This window comes from Vicugna pacos, chromosome 1 (genome assembly GCF_048564905.1).
Source record: "Vicugna pacos chromosome 1, VicPac4, whole genome shotgun sequence".
Lineage (NCBI taxonomy): Eukaryota > Metazoa > Chordata > Mammalia > Artiodactyla > Camelidae > Vicugna > Vicugna pacos.
Genome location: NC_132987.1, coordinates 54,019,813 through 54,042,873, shown reverse-complemented (window position 1 = coordinate 54,042,873; position 23,061 = coordinate 54,019,813). Strand labels below are relative to the sequence as shown.

At 40.0% G+C, this 23,061-nt stretch overlaps 1 protein-coding gene across 2 annotated transcripts in view; it reads left to right on the top strand.

The window, feature by feature from the left end:
* The window catches only part of LIPH (lipase H), a 44,791-nt gene that overhangs the window by 12,695 nt on the left and 9,035 nt on the right, over positions 1-23,061 (top strand). For both annotated transcript variants that reach the window (XM_006201008.4, XM_072962294.1), the window contains 7 exons: positions 2,879-3,246; positions 4,669-4,777; positions 10,054-10,155; positions 11,946-12,035; positions 14,564-14,731; positions 16,067-16,162; positions 17,926-18,037. In XM_006201008.4, the coding sequence (XP_006201070.1) occupies positions 2,879-3,246; positions 4,669-4,777; positions 10,054-10,155; positions 11,946-12,035; positions 14,564-14,731; positions 16,067-16,162; positions 17,926-18,037 (1,045 nt within the window). The remainder of the gene's footprint in view (positions 1-2,878; positions 3,247-4,668; positions 4,778-10,053; positions 10,156-11,945; positions 12,036-14,563; positions 14,732-16,066; positions 16,163-17,925; positions 18,038-23,061) is intronic.

Genomic DNA, 23,061 nt, shown 5'->3' with positions numbered 1-23,061 from the left:
CACAGAACACCAATAACCCTTTACAGATTTACCTATTAACATTTTGTTACATATGCTTTATCATTTCCTATCTATTTATCCATCCCATATTTTTTTCTGAACCACTTGAGAATACATTTGGCATTTACTTATAAATACTTCAGTTGTATTTCCTGAGAATCAGGATTTTCTCTTATATAACCATGGTACAGTTATCAACCTCAGTTAATTTAACACTGATACTATACTTTCCATTTAATTTAGTGTCCATATGCCAATTTTGTCAATTGAGCCAATAATTTATTTTATAGCATTTTTTTCCCATTATAGAATCCAATCTGAGACCAGAGATTGCCTATATTTATGCTGTCTCCTTAATCTCCTTTAATCTAGAACATTTATATGGCCCTTCTTTGTCATTTATGACATTGACCTTTCTTTTAAGAACACAGGTTCTTTTTTAAAAAAAAAAAAAGAATACTCCTCATTTTATTTTTGTCTGATTTTCCCCCCTGGTTAGAGTCTGGCTATGCGTTCCCCCCGGAACACTACACAGGGGATGCTGTGTCCTCAGTGTGTTACAGCTATAGGCATGTGATGTCCATCTGCTCCTCATTGGTGATGTCAAGTTTGATAACCTAGTCAAGGTGTTGTTCAATTTCTCCATCTTATAGTTACTATTTTTTCCCCTAATCACTAATAAACAATCTGTGGGAGACACTTTAAAACCATACAAATATTATGTTTCTCCTCAAGATCCACATCCCCATTCCAACCTCGATTTAGCATCCACTGACAATTCTTACCTAAACAATCCTTATTATGATGGTTGCAAAATGAAGTTTCAACTCCAGTATTCACTCCTCATTTATCAGTTTGCATTCAGCATTATGTTGTAAGAAAGAGTCCTCCTCTCTTCTCCATGTATGTATTGTTTCTTTGTTTATTTATGTATTTATTTGTTATGGAATCATGGATTCCCAATGTTTTTCAAAGGCCTATAATTCATTACTGTCCTTAACTATTTTGTCCTCAAATTATTCCAGATCTGTCAGTGGAAGCCATATCAAGCTGGCTCCTAAGTCCTTGGGACATGTTTTGAAACACTCTCTCTTAATTTCTGCCATAACAAGATGCACAGGCTCATCTTAAGTTGTTCCTCTCACATCCCCAACCTTTCTTCTAAGGCCATTCTTAGAACTTATTCAGAAGGATGAATGCTTAAAGGTGATGCTTGAGCAAAGAAGGATAGGGTCCAAGAAAGGCCACCATGGTTAACAGTTTCAGATGTTCTGAAAGGCATGGAGCAATTCACATCATTCTTTCCACCGCCACCCCAGGTGGGCTCTGCAGACAAAGAAAGAAGTGCTTGAACCAGGTAGATTTATTATTGAGTCCTCTACCATATGCTGGGCACTGTGAGGGATACACAAGATTATAAGACATCATTTCAAGTAGACTGTGGTCTAGCGGGATAGACACACATGTACATAAATACCCATAATACATCCCTGAAAGTGTTTTCATTGTACTGTCAATTAAGTGCAGTTTGGGGAGTTCTGGGTTGAAGAATAGACAGTATTTATGGTTATTAGAGTTGGAGAAGGATTCATTGAGGTGACTTTTAGTTTAGAACTTGAAAGAGGGTAGGATTTGGAAAAAATGGTTTTCTTGGTGAAAAAGATGTCACTACTTATGAACTCTGAATCAGGTATGACTTTGCAACTTCTTTCAACTAGATCCAGCCTCTTGCTAGGTGCTGTAAGGCACATAGAAAGAACTCCAATTGGTGTAGGACAGTACTCCTTTTTTTTTTTTCTCTTTGCCCATTTGCTTCTCCTCCCGTTCCCCCCAGCCCTTTTAAATTGTAGTTGATTTACAATGTTGTGTTAGTTTCTAGTGTGCAGTATGGTGATTCAGTCATACATGTATCTATATTCTTTTTCATATTCTTTTCATTATAGGTTATTATAAGCTGTTTAATGCAGTTCCTTGTACGATACAGTAGGACCTTGTTTATCTATTTTATATATAATAGTGAGTGTCCGCAAATCTCAAACTCCCAATTTATCCCTCCTCCCACTTCTCCCTTTGGTAGCCACAAATTTGTTTTCTATGTCTGTGAGTCTGTTCCTATTTTGTAAATAAGTTCATTTGTGTCATTTTTTTTTAGATTCCACATATAAGTGGTATCATATGGTATTTGTCTTTTTCTGCCTGCCTTACTTCACCTAGTATGATAATCTCTAGGTCCATCCATGTTACTACAAATGGCATGATTTTATTCTTTTTCATAGCTGAGTAGTATTCCATTGTATACATATGCCACATTTCTTTATCCAGTCATCTGTTGATGGACAGTTAGGTTGCTTCCCTGTCTTGGCTATTGTAAATAGTGCTGCTATGAACACTGGGGTGCATGTATCTTTTCAAATTGGAGTTTTCTCTGGAAATATGCCCAGGAGTGGTACTGCTGGATCATATGATAACTCTGTTTTTAGTTTTATAAGGAGTCTCCATACTGTTTTTCATAGTGGCTGCACCACTAACTAATTCCTACTAACACTGTAGGAGGGTTCCCCTTTTCTCCACACCCTCTCCAGCATTTATTGTTTGTGGACTGTTTGATGATGGCCATTCTGACTGGTATGAAGTGATACCTCATTGCAGTTTTGATTTGCAGTTCTCTGATAACTAGCGATATTGGGCATCTTTTCAGGTGCCTATTGGCCGTCTGTATATCTTCAATGGAGAAATGTCTGTTTAGGTCTTCTGCCCATTTTTGGATTGGGGTTTGTTTGTTTGTTTTTTAATTGAGTTGTATGACCAGGATATCACTCTTGCTTAATGCCCAGCTCAGGAAAGAACCCTCACAATGTCCTCTAACTTTTATTTTCAGACACAGATGAAGAATGTCCTTCATTCACCAAACTGAGCTTTCACAGTGCAGTGGTTGGCACAGGACTAAATGTGAAGTTGATGCTCTACACAAGGAGAAACCCGACCTGTGCACAAGCCATCAACTCCACAGCTTTGGGGAACTTGAACGTGACCAAGAAAACGACCTTCATTGTCCATGGATTCAGGCCAACAGGTTCCCCTCCAGTTTGGATAGGGGACTTAGTAGAGGGTTTGCTCTCTGTAGAAGACATGAACGTGGTTGTCGTTGATTGGAATCGAGGAGCAACGACTGTAATATACAACCATGCCTCTAATAAGACCAGAAAAGTAGCAATAGTCTTGAAGGAATTTATCGACCAAATGCTGGTAAGGGAGAATTCTTTTAGATAATTCTAGGCCAAGTTGAAACTGGCTCATTATCTGGATATTTGAAGCCAAGAGATATCTACAGTGAATAGGAGGACTATTTTGCAAATCTGAAAAGGCCTCAGGAAAGGTGAAGGGAAGACCTGGATTTAAGCCCCATAGGTATGGTTGTGCAGGTTGTGCACTGCACAGGGCACCCATCTAAGAGCACCATTGTCACTGTAGACATTGTGGATTTATATATATATAATTTTCTAGTGAATGATGGCAGAGTGTCCTGAAGAAGGGGCATCATTTTCTAACTCACATAAAGATATCTTATGGGTAGGAGAGGGTCTGTCTAGGGGTTTCCTGACTTCAATGCCTAGAGTTCCCTCAACTTCTATAGCTCCTCCTTTTCTTAGAAATGCCAAAAGGTTAGTGACCAGATTATCCAAAACCAAAACTGATACACATGGTCTTATGAAAGATTTGTGTGTGGGTATGATTTATCTTTTCAGAAGAGACTTACAAAGATGAAATAAATCTTAAAGTTAATTTAGTAATCTATCTCATGAATTTCCCCTTTTATGAAAGAAAAAATGACTTGGTATCAGGACTATTTCAGAGAATTACATCTGGTAGCCAGGGGTGACATAAATTTTACATGAGCTGCCCATCGAAGCCACAGCTCTTGGGAAAGTGAGTATTAAAATGACTCATTAAATATAAATGAATGAATGAATGAATGAATGAATGAATGAATGAATGAATAAATAAATAAATAAATAAATAAATAAATAAGAGAGAGAGAAAGAGAAAGAAAGAAAGAAAGAAAGAAGGAAAGAAAGAAAGAAAGAAAGAAAGAAAGAAAGAAAGAAAGAAAGAAAAAGAAAAAAGAACGAACATTAGGTAAAAACTTAAAAATTTAAACTTAAATTTAAAAATTAATAAATAAAATTATTCATAACCACCTTTCTTAGCAGTCAGCTCCTCCCCTTTTCCTTCTTTCCTTTCCTCGTTAACTGAGCCAGCATGAAGATGAAGGAGTTCATCAAAATGTTTTGTTGCCCTTCTCCTCAATTGGGAAGGTCTTAAAGATGTCTTCTTGGCTTGGATTCTAGCAGAAGAGTGAATGGAGACACCATGGCATAAAGGTTAAGGCACAGGTTTGGAGCTGGACCGACTGGTTTGAATCCTGCCTTGTCCCCTCCCCAACTGCCTGACCTTGGCAGATGACTTCAACCCTGGGCTCAGTTTCCTCCTCTGCATAATCAAAAAAACATCACTTAATTTGTGGGGCTGTTGTGACATTTCCATAAGATAATGGATATAAGGTGCTTAGAAATGTTTCCCCAAAGTCAACAGTTAGGAAATTTCTCTAAATGTTGTCAACTCCCCAGGCTGTCACAATTTATACTGACGGACCTCTTGAAATTCCAGGCAGGAGAAGCTTCTCTTGATGACATTTACATGATTGGAGTAAGTCTAGGTGCCCACATAGCTGGGTTTGTTGGAAAGATGTACGATGGCCAGCTGGGGAGAATTACAGGTAAGGCTTCCTGTGAATGGGCACAGGGTAGCAGGCGTGGGTGAGGTGTTCCCTGGGCGAGCATGATGCAGGCCATCCAAGTCCTTGGGTTCAAAGCCAGTTACTTAACCTCTCTGAGCAAACATCCTCTGGTGCAAAAGGAAGAACATAGTAATACTGACCTTAGTAATATTAAATTGATGATTTCATACATGATGTGCAAAGCACTTTGTTAATTGTATCTGCCATAGTAAAGATTGCTGGTGACTTTATTTTTCTTATGGCTACAAAAACAGCTATGTCCCATGGGAATTTGATCTGTGTGCCCCAAGCAGAGAGCCTTCTTCCTTTCATTTAATCCAGGATGATTTGAGCTACATATCTAATATGTCCCCAGGCATAGCTGGAGTCTCATGGTAGGAAAAGGAGATGGGAATTTTGATGGCTGGGGCTTACTCGCTGAATATCAGCTTTCAGACCAAAGCTGAATGAAAATCCTCAGAAACACAGCAGGTAAAACTCCAAAGATTCCCTTGCTGGGTTCATTTGCTCTGTAACTTTCCACCGCTATGGATGAAGGTCTGAGGGAGGCTTTCTCTTTCAGAGACCCAAGACTTTTGGCATCCGTTACCTTTCCCAGAAACGATCCTGATGCTGGGATAGCCATTTCAAATCTAGGGAATCTAGAAGGTAGAAGCAGAGGGAGGGGAGAGGTAAATGATTCAAACCCACTACATTTGGGAGGTAACCTTTTAGAGCCACAAGTTTGAATGTGCTGCTTAACTTGACAGGTGGCCCTGGGCAAGACTCTTTCTCTCAGTCCCTCTCTCTCTCTCTCTCTCTCTCACACACACACACACACACACATACATACACTGGTGTCTCTTCTAGCCCTAATACTTGAGATCACATTCTTTTTCCTGGCTATTTTTTTTCTCATTTTCACCCCAAAGGTGAAGGTTGCCCTCATCTTATTTACCTGCTTTCCTAGGGAAGCAAAGTTCTTTCTTAGTTTTTAAAATGATTACTATAATGTCTTTATTTTTTAAAAATTTACTTTCCTTTCTGTGTGCAAAGGATAGATGACTTGAGTTTGCTTGTTTTCCTTTTCTATTGGGAGCTTCTCTTCTGGTGGGTAGGACCTTTCCCAGTGGTGTGTTTGCAGTTGATCCTCGAAAAAAGAAAAAAAGGAAAGAAAGAGAGGGAGGGAGGGAGGAAGAAAGAAAAAAGAAGAGAAAAGAAAAGGAAGGAAAAGAAAAGAGGGGAAAAAAAAGCATTTGAGGATATACTGCATTTCCATGGTGTACCTACTCCCACTATGGCTGATTTTAAGCTACTGACCTGACATCACTAACCACAAAGTTGGGGAGCAGATAAAGCAAAACCTGAGGGAGGGGGGTATAGCTCAGCATGCATGAGGTCCTGGGTTGAATCCCTAGCACTTCCTCTTAAAGTAAATAAATAAATAGACCTAATTACCTGCCTCCTCCCACCCTTCGCCCCGCCACCACACACACAAAATAAAAGATAAGCAAAATCTGCTCTCTCCAGGGCTGTGCTGGTGCCTGGGCGGGGTGGGGGGGTGGGAGGGCATTCCTCCAGCCCGCGACTGCCGTGACTGCCGTGACTGCCGTATTCTGTCTACCAGGAAACACCACCCCCTGCCATTTTGCAATTCAGCCTCCCAGCGAACCTGTTTGAATGTGAATGCACTGTAACCTGCTCTCTGACCATGGAAATTCCCCAAGCCAGGCCCTGCTCTGTGGCCTGGACTTAGCCAACAGACCACAGCTCAATGTTCCGTCTTCTCTGACTGCCCCATGGTCTCCCAGTTCCTCATCCTCTCTGAGCCCAAGGTCAGTCTCACCTGTCCCTGAGAGCTGTTACAGGAGTAAAGCGTTTCTCTTCCCCGCTCACCTCCCACTGCCTTGCCTGAGTGGGATTACCACGCTGTGGAACAGGAATACCACCTATTACCCAAGGACACAATCCTCTCCCAGCTCCCGAGCGTCGGGTGGTTCTGATTGCTAATTATCTAGGCCAGAATGGCTGCTGCTTCTCTCCCATCCTCCCCTCTTTTTTTTTTTTTTAAATGTAAGGGCTTTTTTTTAAAATTATATGATATATAGGCTAAATATTTCACATGTTCTGATTCCTTCCACCGTCCATCACCTTCTGTCTCCCAATGTTTGAGTCATAATCTTTCAGAAAGCCCTTACAAAAAGAATTTTTGCTCAGTCCACAGTTGTCATGTCAGTTGGTCTTGCCACAATTCTTTCAGCTGGGCTTCTTTGATCTCCAGTGGAATATGGACACACTTCAAAAATCCTCCACCTGTAACCTTTGGGATCCAGTTTCCTAAAGCAATGGACTTTAGGACTATATTTAAGGTCAGAAGAGATGGGTCTGCCTGGTTCTGAATTTTAGACCCCTTCTAAAGATACATTAAGTTCAGATTGTATTCACTCCTAAGCTATCACACCCTAGAACAGTACTGATGGTTGAGAGAGGTCAATACCTAGGGTAAAAAGTTTGACTGCTAGGTTTTTCATCGTTTATTGAGCAGCTGTGTCTTATCATTCTTTCCCATAGTTCTGCATTATTATACCACTTCACGCATATTACACTCCTACATAGTTTTGTGATTAAAGGGGCTCATTTCCCTTTTTGTCTTCTCTTCTTCCTTCCTTCTGCTTTTCTTCTCCTGGCACATCTCAGGATTTTACTTTTCATTAACTCCTTCAACAGAAGATGGCAGAAGAAGAATGGATTTAAAAACATTTCAAGTACCTACATCATTTGATAACATTAAATTTGATTCTCAAACTTAAGGGTGTAAAAAATCATGTTGGGGTGCTGGACACAATGCTGACTTGCTGAATTGGAATCTCTGAGGTTGGAGTCCAGGATTCTGTACTTTTAACCAGAAGATGCAGGTGGTCTGGACACCACACTTTAAGAAATGACCATAGAGCTGTGTTGTCTGATATGGTAGCCAAGAGCCACATGTGCCACCAATAACCTGAAATGTCGCTAATACGAACTGAGATGTGCTATAAGTTCAAAACATACACTGGATTTTGAAGACTAGGTACAAAAAAAGAATATTTAAAAATCTCAAAAATTTTAATGTTATTTAAATGATAATATTGTGGGTATACTGGGTTAAATAAACTGGGTTAAATATAATGTATTATTAAAATTTTTCTTGTTTCTTTTTACTTTTTTAAGAGGTTACTAAAAATTTTTAAATTATAAATGTGGCTCACATTATATTTCTTTTTTTTTTTTACATTATATTTCTGTTGGACAGCACTGCCTTAGCAAGTTCACAGTGACCTTGGGGATGGGAGTAAGAAGCCCCTGAAACTGCATGCAAAATGTTTGACATCTGTCCTGGGGAGAGGTCCAGAGCTTTCATCAAATTCTCAGACTGGATAATCTTGCAATCAATGCCAGGGATCACTAGCTACACACTTTTCTGGTGATTGCAGAAAAGCAAGAAAGAGTTCCACTTTCTGATTTTGTCTCTATTCTATAATAATCTCAGAATATTCTGGATTCAGATCCAGGAGTCCTTTTATAAGTCTTCTGAAGTAGCAATTAATTCTATCTCCATGTTGCAGATAAGGAAACTGAGGTTCAGAGAAGTAAAGTAACCTCCCTAAGCTCACTCAGCTGGTTAGCCCAAAGTTCAGGGTGCCATGTCACATCTACCTGACGCCAGTGGTCTCTGCTCACAAAACCTGCAGCTTTTTAGGACAGTCTGTGATTTTTAGCTGACAGTGGGAGCCCATCATTTGCTATGATTTATCTCTAGGATCTTACATCCAAGTTTACCATGACTGTCCCCATTTGTGTCTTCTGTTCTGGTATAATTATTAATAGCACCCTCATCACTTTCAAAATTGCCCTGGTTTGGACTTTACATGGTAAACCGATTTATCCACCATGGATCTGGAGGCTGCTACAAGCTGAGGTTCTCACTATTCATTTTCTCAGACTGGAAGGGGTGCTGTTTCACATGAGGAGGGGGAGGCTTCTCCAGCAAATTCTTTCCAACGTTATGAGTTTCTCACGCTGTGCTGAGAACATCCTGTGGACTTGGGTGCCTGGGTTTTGATCCACCTCCTCCCACAACAGTTTAGTTGGGAGCAGACAGAAGAGAAAGAAAAACTGGATGAGGGAATGAGAGGGAGATAAGAAAAGGAGGCAGATAAAGACATGAGAAGCAAGGGTGTTGGCTGAGGAGAAATGGAGAGATTGAGGCTGGAACCAGGAATGCAGAGACAAAGATGCCATCTCTTGGATTTCATAGCACTGGGGGATAGATGTCATTTAAAATGACCTTCATAGATAAAAACTTGGAGATATTCCTTGAAACCTTTTTCTCTCCAGGTAAGTTTCTAGTTAGCAAGGCCTCCTGGATCCTGTGGTGTTTTGTTTTTAGTTTGTGGTTACATCATCACAGGAGCGGCTCTCTTGTTTTTGCGGCTGTTTCATAGTGATGGTGAGGAACGTCCAGATGGTGTTGACCAAGGGCAGGAAATCAGTTCAGGCATTTATATGGTGGTTTAATTCTGCAGGAACTGACACCCATTTTATTTCCCTCTTCGATACCTTGTCTAATACTTGGCCTGACCAATGGGTCTCACAGTTTCCCACTGAGTTTGCCAAACCCAGTTCAGTGAAATCAAAAGCTCAACAGAGAGAGATGGTTGCATTGTGAGGCTCTGGTCCTAGTTAAGACACTTGCTCTTCTGGAACCTCAGTTCATTCATTTGTAAAATGGGAATGATAACAGCTAGTCTGCCTCCCTCACAAGGCCTGTGTGGTGGACTATGTGAACTGGTAACTGAATTAAAATGGAAATAGTAAAGGAGTTTTAGTAACAACAAGAAACAAAAGTTGAATGAGGTTTCTGGAATATTTAAAATGGGATAAAGATAAGTATAGTGTCTGCTTTTTATATGCACCCTTAGATGCTTTGCTCCTGAGGAACCAGTTTACCCCCATGTCCTGGTCCCCATATGTCTGTGCATTCCCTGCTGTGAAGCCCGGCACAAAACAGACCTCCTTGTGGAGTCTGGATGCACTGCCAGGGTAACCACCTCTGCTGTGGGAAAAGGCTACGGGGCTGTGGAGAGGAGCCTGACAAAGCAGGATGGGAATGTGAGTGCTTGCCCACCGGAGGGTGCCCTGCAGCCTGGGAGCCGTTCTCACGGGGAGGGATCAAAAGCCCGGCTGCAGGTGACTCATGGCGTGGGGCTGCCAAGCTGACTCTGTTTTCCTTCCAGGTCTGGACCCTGCAGGCCCTTTATTCAACGGGAAACCTCCAGAGGACAGATTAGATCCCGGTGACGCACAGTTCATTGATGTCATCCATTCCGACATTGATGGTAACATTCCTGTCCTGGTGGGTCAGTGAGCCCCCAGACTCCCAAAGAGTCTCCCCCTGAGGGGATCCTCATGCAGAGGCAGATCAGGTTCTGCCAGATTCCCTCTTTTTCTATATTGGAGGGAAGCGGGCTTAATGCAGGCACCCAGGATCTCCTGCAGGATGGAGGTGCTGTCCTTATTTTGGGGGGGGGTAATTAGGTGTGTTTGTTTATTTATTTATTTTCTTAGAGGAGGTACTGGGGATTGAACCCAGGACCTTGTGCATGCTAAGCATGTACTCTACTACTTGAGCTCTACCCTCCCCCTCATCTCGTCTTATTTTTAAAGTGACCATCTTGACCAATCAAGGACAGGCCGATTTGTACACCATGTGGACAGATATTTCCATAAGTGCAATGGGGTTTGGGTGCATGATTTCCTGTTTTTGTTGGTTCTTTCTCATTATTTCCCTAAGCTGAAATGTACATTCAGGTGTTGTGTCTCACCACACAGAGCGCCTCTGAACCACCTAGAGCTCTCCAGCTCTCTGTGGCTCTTTCTGGCCAGTTCTGTCTTTGACGGTGTTGATTTCATATCCAGGATTGGGCACATGGCTTGGGCGTCGGGCTGATGTTAAAGATGGCCTTTACAACCAGATGTCTGGGGAAAGAGCTAGAGTAGGAACTTGGGGAGGGCTGAGGGGACAGAGCAGAGTGGTCATTTAATAGTACACCCTCTCTGTGATACAACCACCTGAAAAACCTTTGACTGCCTATCATGGGCGCTCTGGTGCAGTACTCAGCAATTATTTGTCTTAGAAGAAACAGCTTTGTGAAATAGCTGTGTTCTTACTGTGTAGTTTGCAAAGTATCCCCTTCCTTAAGTGCAGTACTTCAATGCCATTTTAATGCCTGATGGCATTGAGTAATTTATTTTTCATTCTTGGAAAGAAAGCAAATTTTGAGGGAAAAAGTATAAGCTTTGTAGTCAGGCAGTGGTGGACTCAAATTCCAGGTTTTGTTCTTTCTGTGGTGTCATGTTTATTCCATAAGTCCTCTGAGCCCCAGCATCTTCATCTGTAACTTACTTCGTCTGAATTTTAAAATGGCTACTTTTTCAACATTGTGAAAATTAGAAGAAAGCTATGTAAAACCCCTACTATCATGCCCACAGACACATGTAGGTTCTCAATCTTTAATGGTTATTGCTATCATTGCAATGATGTACTATACACACACACATACACACAATCTTTTAATCAAGCATTTTACTGATTACTTTGGGGTCACAAGGTAAAGAGAATAAGCTATTATTAAATCCAGCTACAATTTTCTACGTCCCCAATTTCTAGAAGAGTTTCCAATCTTTCAACTATCCTAGGTCCCCAAATTTTAAAGGTTCCTCCTTCTAAATGATAGTTCATTTTTTCCTGTTTCTTACTCATTGAAGAGTTACACAAATGCAATTAGAGGATCAGGAAGTACCCAGTGATAAGAAGGTTCAGAACAAATTGAAAAGGAAACATCATTTTATCAGCCTCGTGGTGAATGAGCGACCATACTCTCTTACATCTTCAGAAATATTATAAATAAATTCCATTACCATCTTCTTTGTCTCCTAGTTGGAAATCATTGCTTTCTAACTAACTATCTGGGTAACTTTGGGTAAAATACTTAAAAAGTGTAACAACAACCACAATAGCAGCAACAACAACAATAATAATACAGTCCCTGCCTGTCCTATAGGCAGATGAGCTATGAGATGGGGAAAATTCAAAGCAGCATAAGAACATAGTGTATTCCCTTTTTAGCACTGGGCTACAAGGAACCATTAGGGAACATAGATTTCTACCCAAATGGAGGATTGGATCAACCTGGCTGTCCCCAAACAATACTTGGAGGTAAGTGCAGATACTTTATATTTTGTAAAATGGTGGTTTAAAAAAAGTGTCTTTAAAAAAGCTGATATTATTCTATGTGCAATCATTTTAATAGAGAACGTATTTCCTGAGAAGACAGAGGTGGTATAAATATAAATTAAACATTATTATTCAAATATACTACTTTAAAAAAAACATAACCATATGATTAAAAGCTATTAAGAATTATTTCTCTCTTTTGAAAGGGTGTGTTTTTGACCTAGAAACTCCACATCTGGAAATCTCCCCCGAGAAATAATGGAAAATGTAGTGAAAAATCAGAGTGCAAAGATATTCAACACAACATTATTTATAATAGTTAAGTTTTTAGAAACTATCTAAATGTCCAACATAGGAAAATTATTAAATAGTATGGTACACCCACACAAAAGAATATAATTCTTAAAAATCACATTGTCAGGTTAATGAGAATGCTTACAATATGATGTTAAGTGAAAAAGATACAAAATTATACAGTATAATCCCACTTTGTTTTTTAGATGTATATTTGTGCATGTGTAGCTTTAGAAAAAAGGACTAAACATAAATGCTCCCCAGTAATTATTAGTGGTGATCTCTGGATATTAGGTTTCTAGGTGAATTTTGCATCATAACTTGCTATTATTTTTTATTTTCTAAATAAGCATGTATTGGTTTTACAACAAGAAAAAAACTCACAAAACAAAAGTGAGTAGTTTCAGGGCAACATAAAAGTGTGGTGGGGAGGACAGAATTAAAAAAACCCATCCCTAAGTGCTCTGAATCTGTACTTCACCATTGTTAGAGAAAGTTCAACAATCACAGAAATCATTCTAGAAAAAGGTGAATCTTGTTACAAAATGATAGCTGTATACAGCTGCATGGAAATGATGTAGTGTTTGAAAATGATCCAGATGAATGGCATAAGTAGGGCCAACCTTATTGTACCATAAATGTGTGTGTTCAAATCCCGTCCTGTGTGCTCGAGTGTAACTACATCCATGAGGAGCCAGAGATCATGTGCTTTGCTTATAAATGACATCCTCTGTAGTGTTATTAACTTGTTTCTGCAAGTGGAAGTTTCAGGAACAATAATTAAATGTTGACTTGTCAGACGGTACTGCAGTCCAGCTTGGCCCCAGGCTTCTCCTCTCTCACCCAGTATATTTCTTTTTGTCCTTCACTGATCTTTTCTATGGACATACGTAGACTCTGGAGGAAGAAAAAAACGTCGATCTGACTGCGGCACCCAGTGCCTCTCCAAACTACTAGCTCATAATCATAACTCCTCTTTTCATGGGGTCACTGTTTGCTCTTCAGATCCTTACCTCTTTTGATGACCCATATTTCGGACCCAGTTCCCATTTCTGAATGACTTCATCATCTGACCCATCAACCTTCTGACAGCCTCTCTGATATTTTGTGCTGCAGTGTTTCATCATCTCCAACTCTTCTGATGCCCATCTCTGTGCCTCATCAGACTCCTCTTTCACCGTCACACCACATGGCACCCACCAAGAACTAACATGGGGCTTGCCTCTCTCACCTCTTCTTGCCCATTTATGGCTTCCACCACCACCTCCTTTGGCTCCGTCTCTCTCACTTCACCCTTCACCTCTGTAGCAGAAACAGAGCCCCTGCCATTTGGCTCCACTCATGAATGCCCATCTTGGCTTGGGCACATTCGGGAGGAATCATGGAGTCTTGTTGATCGAGTGCAAGATCCAGACAAACTTGCTAACTTCTCCACGGTTCTCAATGATGCTGGAAAATCCTTATGTTTATCTCTTGCTGACTCCCTGTGATCACTCCTCATGCTTCCATTCCAAATGCCTTCCCACCTATAAATCCTAGATTTGACTTTTGTACCGAGATCAAGGTCCCACCTGAAGGAGCCACTTTATCTATTTGAATCTTAGATCACAAGGTTGCTCTTTACCTTCATGTTCCCTTCTGACCCAGGGTGGAGGAGGCATCCCTCATCCTTTTCACAGCTCTCTCCTCTCCTTGCCCTACTTGGGGATCTTCTTCTGCCAGTTACTTCCCAATCCCTTCTTTCTCCGATGTCTTTACTAGTTTAAATGTGCTTGCCTTCTGCTGAAAACCTCTAGGGGATCTCCAACTGCCATTGAAATTTTCTCCTCCTTTCACTGACAAAGGCAGGATGTAGGTTGAATCCTGATTCCTCCACATAATAGCTGTGTGACTTTGGTCAAGTCATTTAGCTTCTCTGAGTCTCAATGTCCTTCTAGGTAAAATGGGGATAAGCTTGCCTATCTTCTTTTCTCCTGCCACTTGCTACCATGAGCCCTGATCGATTGGTTTTTATAAGGATTAAATGAAAACAAATACACTGAAGCTGTTAGCACAGTGCCTGGTGTATGGGAGACATGATACAGTGTGTATGTAAACTATATGTGATGCCCTATTTATTATTATTTTCATGGAAATATAGTAGATTTACAATGTTATCTATCTCTTATTGAATGTTACAACTGCTCTACTCTTTGATCATTCCCTCTACAACCAAGGAATGCAGTATTTTAAGTGTGACCACCAGAGGTCCGTGTATCTGTACCTTTCTTCCCTGAGAGAGAACTGCACCATCACTGCGTATCCCTGTGACTCCTACCGCGATTACAGGAATGGCAAGTGTGTCAGCTGTGGCACACCACAGACGCAGTCCTGTCCCATTCTGGGTAAGTCCAACAAGCAGTTTCCCCTCTGATTACCAAAAAGCTGATTTTTGATAGAATCCTACCACCATTTTACCATCTAACAATAAGCCACCAAATGGTGTGTTTTTTAAAAAATTGTTTAGTTAGTTTTTTCTAGCCAATGTGTTCTGTGAAGTATTCTGGAGTCTCCTAATAATAAAGTGTTCAAAAAGTAATCTATATAGGGTTTCATCCAGAAGGTAGTGTGACCTCCCTGGACATTCTATTCTAGCAAAAGAAAAAAGAAAAAAAGAGGTTCCAGAACAGTTTCCAAGCTCACCCAGGCACAGTCACCTTGTGTAGCCTGCTCCCATGGGGACCGGAAGCCCCTCTCCATGCACAACAACCCCTCTGCTGGGGGAAACTCTTACAGGGTGATCCTTTCTAACAGGTTGAGCCTGTAAATGCCCTCAGGCCACACTCTGGTTCTGTGTACAGAGACACACACGCAGGGGTGGGCTGGGGTAACAGACACCGTGAAGGCTGCTTGAATATTTGCTAACGGTTAGTGGAAATATTTCAGGTGGTGAGGACTTTGGCTGGTCATGAGACTTTCCTAATGGTTCCCAAAGGAAAAACTCAAGTTAACATCAGGGCATACTATAGATAAGGGGTTCTCAACCTTGATTGTGAACTAGACTCACCTAGGCCAGCTTTTAAAAAATACTGATGCCTGGGTCCCACTCCAGATCAATTAAGTCAGGATGTGGAGGCCACTTTCTAGTGGTGGGAACAGAGGAGAAAGAGGGGCCCCACAGATGGCACTCAGCCTCATTCCTGCAGGCACAGACATGAAGGAGGATGTTCCCCTGCTTGTTGACATAGTCACATGGCAAGTCCAAGTTCTGCGCATTTTACAGGCCTGATTTTAGTTCTTCAAGAAAGCACATCGCTTTGCAAAAGTGATGCTGTTCTAGGCATAAAACTGAATCTGTTTTAATCTAAAAAATGAATGTATTACTGAAAAATACGGTGCTATTTTTAGTCCACCCACTGTGTGTGACTCCCCACATCCCCACCCTTGCTTCTGAGAACCAGGGCTGGCTGATGTAATATCAGTAGAAAGGGGGAAAAGCCAATGTAGGGTCCTTTTGCAAGCCCCAGCTCTTAGACCTAGGGTTGCGAGCAAGCTATGGTAGGTGCCGGGAGCGAGGGGCCCTGCTCTGGTGGCCCTGCAGGTCCTCCCCGTGGGAGTGGGTATGAGGGGGATTGTCTCAGTGGCGGTGGCAGTCAAACTGCTGTCCTCACGCCCTCCCCAATTGCTTTTACATTTATATAATACGTGTTAATGTTCCACTTTCCTGGCTTGTTTTATAGGTTATTATGCTGATAATTGGAAAGACTATTTAAGGGAGAAGGATCCTCCTATGACTAAAGCATTCTTTGACACAGCTGAGGAGAAACCGTTCTGCAGTGAGTGGTGAATGTGGTTTTTCGCTTTTGTCCAACTCTTCTCTTTTTGGAATGGCTGGGTCTCAGCTTCCTGGCTACTTCTTGGCAAAGGAGGGCTGTGGTGAAATACGGACTTTGGAGCTGGAAGGACCTAGGCTGAGTCCCGACTCCACCACATAACAGCTGTGTGACCTTGGTCAAGACACTTTACCTCTCTGAGTCTTCATGTCCTGCTCAGTAAAATCGGGATAATCATGCCTATCTTCTGGGTTATAAGAATTAAAATCTCAACAAATCATAGTCGTTAGCTTCACTGAATGGCCATTTTAAGCACTAGGATCGTCCAGAAAATTTGCTTGAGTCCCGAGAGACCTGAGATTGGGCCTAGGAAAAATCAGGTGTCAGCCACATCTATGGGCCAGTTCCAGCTCCAAAGCAGCCACAATGGCCTTATAAAGACATTGAGAGGTTGGGTATTCCAGATGGAAGCTAATGGGGCAGCAGATGATTAAGTGCCGTGGGAAACAAGTAGGAATTTTCCTGGGCAGATGTATGTCTTACAATCTTATTCCCCTTTCACTTTTCTTGGGAGTAATCGCTATAAAAGAGGTTGTAGTTCACTGTGTTTCTCTCCTCCTTTGGAGGCATGTGTGGCAGCCCAGGGTTTGGTGTCTGCCCGATCCAAATGGGGCAGGCCCCGGAGCAGTCACGGGCTATGAAATGCAACTCCAGGTCTGACCTTATACCTTCATGGGATTGTCATCTCCCTGAGCCTCTTTCCTCTTCTTGCAGCTCTGACCAAGAGATAGCTAATCTGACTATCATAGTGAGGTCTCCATTTTCCCAGAGCATCCTTGACCTTGAGGAACAGAGAGTAGGGAGGAAGAATAGTTCTCTGGACGCATTATAAGCCCTCATTTATTCAGGGGGCATTAATGGGTATCCATAGGTATCACTGCTGGGATTAGAGAGGAAAAATCATCCCTTCCTAGTCATTGTTGCAGTATATTTTACCTTTATTTTCCCCACCCCATAAGACATTACTCAGGTAATATTTGTATAGATGTACACATACATTTACCACTTTTTTGATGATCATTTTTCTTGCATTTTGTAAATGCAGTAAAGTGTGCTGATTAAGGATGGGAAAATACCAGAGCATGATAAGAACTCTGAGAGAGAGACCTGACTTAGTTCTCAGGGTCACTGAAGCCCTCCTGGAGGAAGTGTATCAAACCAAAACCTGAAGGATGAGTTGGCAAAGGGGGCAAAGTAAGAGTGTCCAAGTGGAGGGAAGGCCTAGGAGCAAGAGAGAAGGTGGCAGTGCAGGTGGTGTGGCATGGCTCATGAAGAGTGAGGGAGGCTGGGGAGGCTGGTGGATGTGGCCCAGATTGGGAAAGACACTGTTAAGTTGCTGGGAGGGGGGGTCTCTACATTGTCACCTGTTTGGTTTATTCTAAAAGGGCAGGGATGGAAGTAAACCAATCATACTTGGCAGTAGGCCATGAGACTTCAGTCAATAAGGTGAAAACATTGATTCAAGAGTGATGCCTAAACATGGCAACTGGATACCATTGAATTCTGCTGTCACTCAGGCCATCTTTACCAAAGAGAAGAGAAAAAAAATGTTAAAAAAAATTCTACCCTGGATATTTTCAGAAAAACTAGAGAGGAAGAGAAAAAGAGACTCAGTTATTAGGGAGGTTAGGTTTTTAGGAATTGAACCTTCAAGAAAGCAATTGGGAATATTTCTCTCTTACCATAATTCTCTCCCTGTTTTGCAGTATATCATTACTTTGTGGATATTATAACTTGGAACAAGAACATAAGAAGAGGATCCATAACAATCAAATTGAGAGACAAAGCTGGAAGTACCACAGAATCTAAAATCAATCAGTAAGTTGGGCTGGGATCCTTTGCAGTTTGCTATTTCCTTTTTTCGCTCAGAGAAATTAAATCCAAAACATACCTACTTTTTTTTTTTTTAATGGAGGTAGTAGGGATTGAACCTAAGACCTTGTGCATGCTAAGCACACACTCTACCACTGAGCTATACCCTCCCCTACTAACATCCCTACTTTTTAATTATAGATCTGTATGCTTCTCTGTTCTCCTCCTTCCTTCCTTTGCTTAAACATTAAATTACAAAAGTCATCCTTGCTCCCAGTAAATGATTTAAACAGTAAAGAAGTATGTAATGTAACATAAAAGTGCAAATCCTTGCCCCATCCCAACAATCCCATCCCAAAGGCACCCCCCTCACATACATATATGTCTCTATTCTTTTCTCAGCTCATAATATACATATATACATAAAAACATACAGAAAATGTAATTTGCAATAGAAAACTGGAAGCATTCTAAAAATCCAACAATGGGGAAATGGTTAGTTAAATATTCCCAAATAATGAAGTATTATTCAAACTTTGACATTATTTATGAAATGTATCAAATGATATGCTTTAATGTACTAAGTGAAAAAATGCAGGATATAAAAGTATATAAAGTATAAAAACTTAACTCAATAATGTAAAAATAGTGAAAAAGGAACATGTCAAAATGTGTTAGACTGCCCTCTGGGTGGTAGGAATATGAGTACTTGTTAAAGTTTCTCTTTACTTTTCAATTTTCTGTGATGTTGTATATATAGTTTTATACAGTTATGTGTATATATAGTTAGTTGTGTATATATAGTTTTCAAATAACTAATAATTTTTCATCTATTTCTATAGTCAGGAAAAAAAACAAAGCCCTTTTACTTTAAGCAAAGGGATTTGAGGCTCATTTTATTCATTTACTCAGGAAATGTGTCCTGGGTTCTGTTATCTACGAGACACATGCATTGTCTCTTGGCCTCACCCACAGAGGACCAAGTAGAATGTCATCTGAAACTGGCAATTGCCTTATGGGGTCACTGTGTAGATAAATAGGGAGGGTGTGGGAGTGCGGTTTGGAAGTGACTTCTTTTAATGCATCCTTGGATGATGAACATAACAGCCTTTGTTTATTGAACCAAGCACTTTACAGACATTGGCTAATTCAATTCTCACTAAAACCCTGTGAAGTGGTATTTATTACCATCCCAATGTTATATGTGAGCAAACAGAGGCTCAAAGAGATCAAGTGATTTGGCCAATATCACACTCCATTCCATGCCAGTGTCCCCAAGCCCACAGTGGGGCAGCATTTCCAGGGAGGGGACCCCTAAGGGCTGCATCTTAAGTTTACAGGCTGTGACTTCAGGAAGGACAGTGGCCAGAGACCTCATCTGGAGATTCTAAGAAATAGCAGGGGAAACTGCAGTTGTACCATGAGGAACACTCACCCAGCAAAATGTGGGTATTTGTGCCAATAATTGGTTACATATTTCCTTTACGTTATGTCTTAGAAGTTTGAAGTTTACATAGTGAATTTCTCCCAACTAGGAATTCCTAAGTTTGGAGGCTTGTTTCTTGATTAAGACAGAGACCTTAACACCTTTATTTTAGCCATTCCTATTTCAGTCATGTTTGTGAAAAAGCCATCACCAATCAGAGGATATATCAGAAAAAGGGAAATAGCTGTTCTATTCTGTGGTAAGATTATGGCTGCTTTTCTCTATTTTGGAACGTAAACATTTACATTCTAGCACTTAACCCCATTCCTATCAGTAGTAATTCCCCATTCCTCCCTCCTCCCCACTCACTGCCAACCACTAATCTGCTTTCTGTCTCTATAGAGTTACCTATTTGGGTCATGTCATATAAATGTAATCACACAGTATGTGGTCTTCTGTGACTGGCCTTTTCTGCTTTGCATGATGTTTTTGAGATTCATCCATGTTGTAGCATTTATCAGTACTTCATTCCTTTTTATGGCCAAATAATATTCCATCATACGATTATTCCATATTTTATTTTGATTCACTGACCTCTGGCCCAGCACACTTCCATTGCACCACTCTGCTCACACATACCACATTTTACCTATCCATTCACTAGTTGATGGATATTTGAGTTACTTCCATTTTTTTGGCCGTTATGAATAATGTCGCTATGAACATATATGTACATGTTTTTGTATGGACATATGTTTTCATTTCTCTTGGATATAGATCTAGGAGTGGAATTTCAGAGTCATACAGAACTTTGTGTTTAACTTTTTTTTTTAATTGAAGTATAGTTGATTTACAATATCATGTTAGTTTCTGGCATACAGCATAGTGAGTCAGTTATACATGTGTGTGTGTGTATACACACACACACACACACACATATCCTTTTTCATATTTGTTCTCACTATAGGTTATTACAAGTTATTGAATACAGCTCCTTGTGTTATACAGCAGGACCTTGTTTTTACCAATTCTGTATATATATAGTAGTTTGTATCTACTAATCCCAAACTCCCAATTTATCTCTCCCTTCCTTCCCCCTTTGGTAACCATAAGTTTGTTTTTTGTGTCTGTGAGTCTCTTTCTGTTTTGTGAATAAGTTTATTTGTGTTATTTTTAAAAATTCCACATATAAGTGATATCATATATTTGTCTTTATCTGAATTACTTGATTTAGTATGATAATCCCTAGGTCCATCCTTGTTGCTGCAAATGGCATTATTTCATTCTTGTTAATGGCTGAGTGTATATATATATATATATATATATATATATATATACCACAATGTCTTTATTAATTCATCTGTCAGTGGACATTTAGGTTGCTTCCATGTCTTGGATATTGTAAATAGTAGTGCTATGAACATTGGGGTGCATATATCTTTTTGAATTAGAGTTTTCTCCAAATACATGCTCAGGAGTGAGATTGCTGGATCATATAACAATTCTGTTTTTACTTTTTTAAGGAATCTCCATACGGTTTTCCATAGTGGCTGTACCAATTTACATTTCTACCATCAGTATAGAAGGGTTCCCTTTTCTCCACACCCTCTCCAGCATTTGTTGTTTGTGGTCTTTTTAATGATGGCCACTCTGACCAGTGTGAGGTGGTACCTTATTGTCATTTTGATTTTGCGTTTCTTTGATAATTAGCGATATTGAGCATTTTTCACATGCCTATTGGCCATCTGTGTTTTGTTTTTTTTTTTTCTTTTTTTTTTTCATCTGTGATCTTCATTGGAGAAATGTCCGTTAAGGTCTTCTGCCCATTTTTTTGATTGGGTTCTTTGTTTTGTTGTTGTTGAGTTGTATGAACTGTTTGTATATTCTGGAAGTTGAGCCCTTGTCAGTTGCATCATTTGCAAATATCTTTTCCCATTCTGTAGGCTGTCTTTTTGTTTTGTTTTATTTTTGGTTTCCTTCCCTGTGGAAAAGCGTGTAAGTTTAATTAGGTCCCATTTGTTTATTTTTGCTTTTATGTCTATTGCCTTGGTAAACTGACCTAGGAAAACATTTCTATGATTTATATCAGAGAATGTTTTGCCTAGGTTCTCTTCTAGGAGGTTTATGGTGTCCTGTCTTATATTTAAGTCTTTAAGCCATTTTGAATTTAATTTTCATGTATGGTGTAAGGGAGTGATCTAACTTCATTGATTTACATGTGGCTGTCCAGCTTTCCCAACCCCACTTGCCAAAGAGGCTGTCTTTTCTCCACTGTATATTCTTTGCCTCCTTTTCGAAGATTTATTGACCATAGGTGAATGGGTTCATTTCTAGCTCTCTATTCTTCTCCATTGATCCATATATCTGTTTTTGTGCCAGTACTATGCTATTTTGATTACTGTAGCTCTGTAGTATTGTCTGAAGCCTGGGAGGGTTAATGCCTCCAGCTGTGTTCTTTTTCTTCAGTATTGCTTTGGCAATTCTGGGTCTTTTGTGTTTCCATATAAATTTTAGGATTATTTGTTCTAGCTCTGTGAAAAATGTCCTGGGTAATTTGACAAGGATTGCATTAAATCTGCAGATTGCTTTGGGTAGTATGGCCATTTTACCAGTATTAATTAATTTAACAATCCAAGAGCTTGTGTTATCTTTCTATTTCTTTAAATCATCTTTCATTTCCTTTATCAATGTTTTATAGTTCTCAGCTTATAAGTCTTTTACTTCCTTGGTCAGGTTTATTTCCAAGTATTTTTTTTTATGTGATTTTAAAGGGATTCTTCTTTTTCTTCTTTTTGTTTTTGTTTTTTTGTTTTTACTTTCCTTTTCTGACATTTCATTGTTAATGTAAAGAAATGCAACAGATTTCTGTATGTTAATCTTGTAATCTGCTACCTTGTTGAATTTGTTTATCAGCTCTAGTAGTTTTTTGTGGAATTGACTGCCAAATTATTTTCTAAAAAGGCTACACCATTTTACATTCCCACCAGCTATGTATGAGAGTACCAGTTTCTCCACATCCTTGCCAGCACTGTTATTGTCCATCTTTAAAATTTTTTTGTTTTTAGTCATGATAAAAAACCCCATAAAATTTACCATCTTAGTCATTTTTAAGTGTACAGTTCATTAATAAGAATATTCACATTGTTGTGAAACAGCTCTCTAGAACTTTTTCATCTTGCAAACTGAAACTCTAAATCCATTAAATAACAACTCCCATTTCCCCCAACCCTTAACCCCTAGCAACCACTATTCTACTGTTTTTATGAATTTGACCACTTTAGATACACCGTGTAAGTAGAATCTTACAGTATTTGTCTTTCTGTGATTGGCTTATTTCACCTAGCATAATGTCCTCAAGTTTTGTCTGGGTTATAGCATGTGACAGGATTTCCATCCTTTTTAAGACCTAATAATATTCCGTTGCATGTATCCCATTTTGTTTATCCATTCATCTTTATCTGTCTTTTGTTATAGCCATTCTCATGGGCATTACATGATATCTCTTTGTAGTTTTGATTCATAATTTCGTAATGATTAATAATTTTGAGTATCTTTCTTGTGCTCATTGGACACTTGTATAGCTGTTTTGCAGAAATGTCTGGGC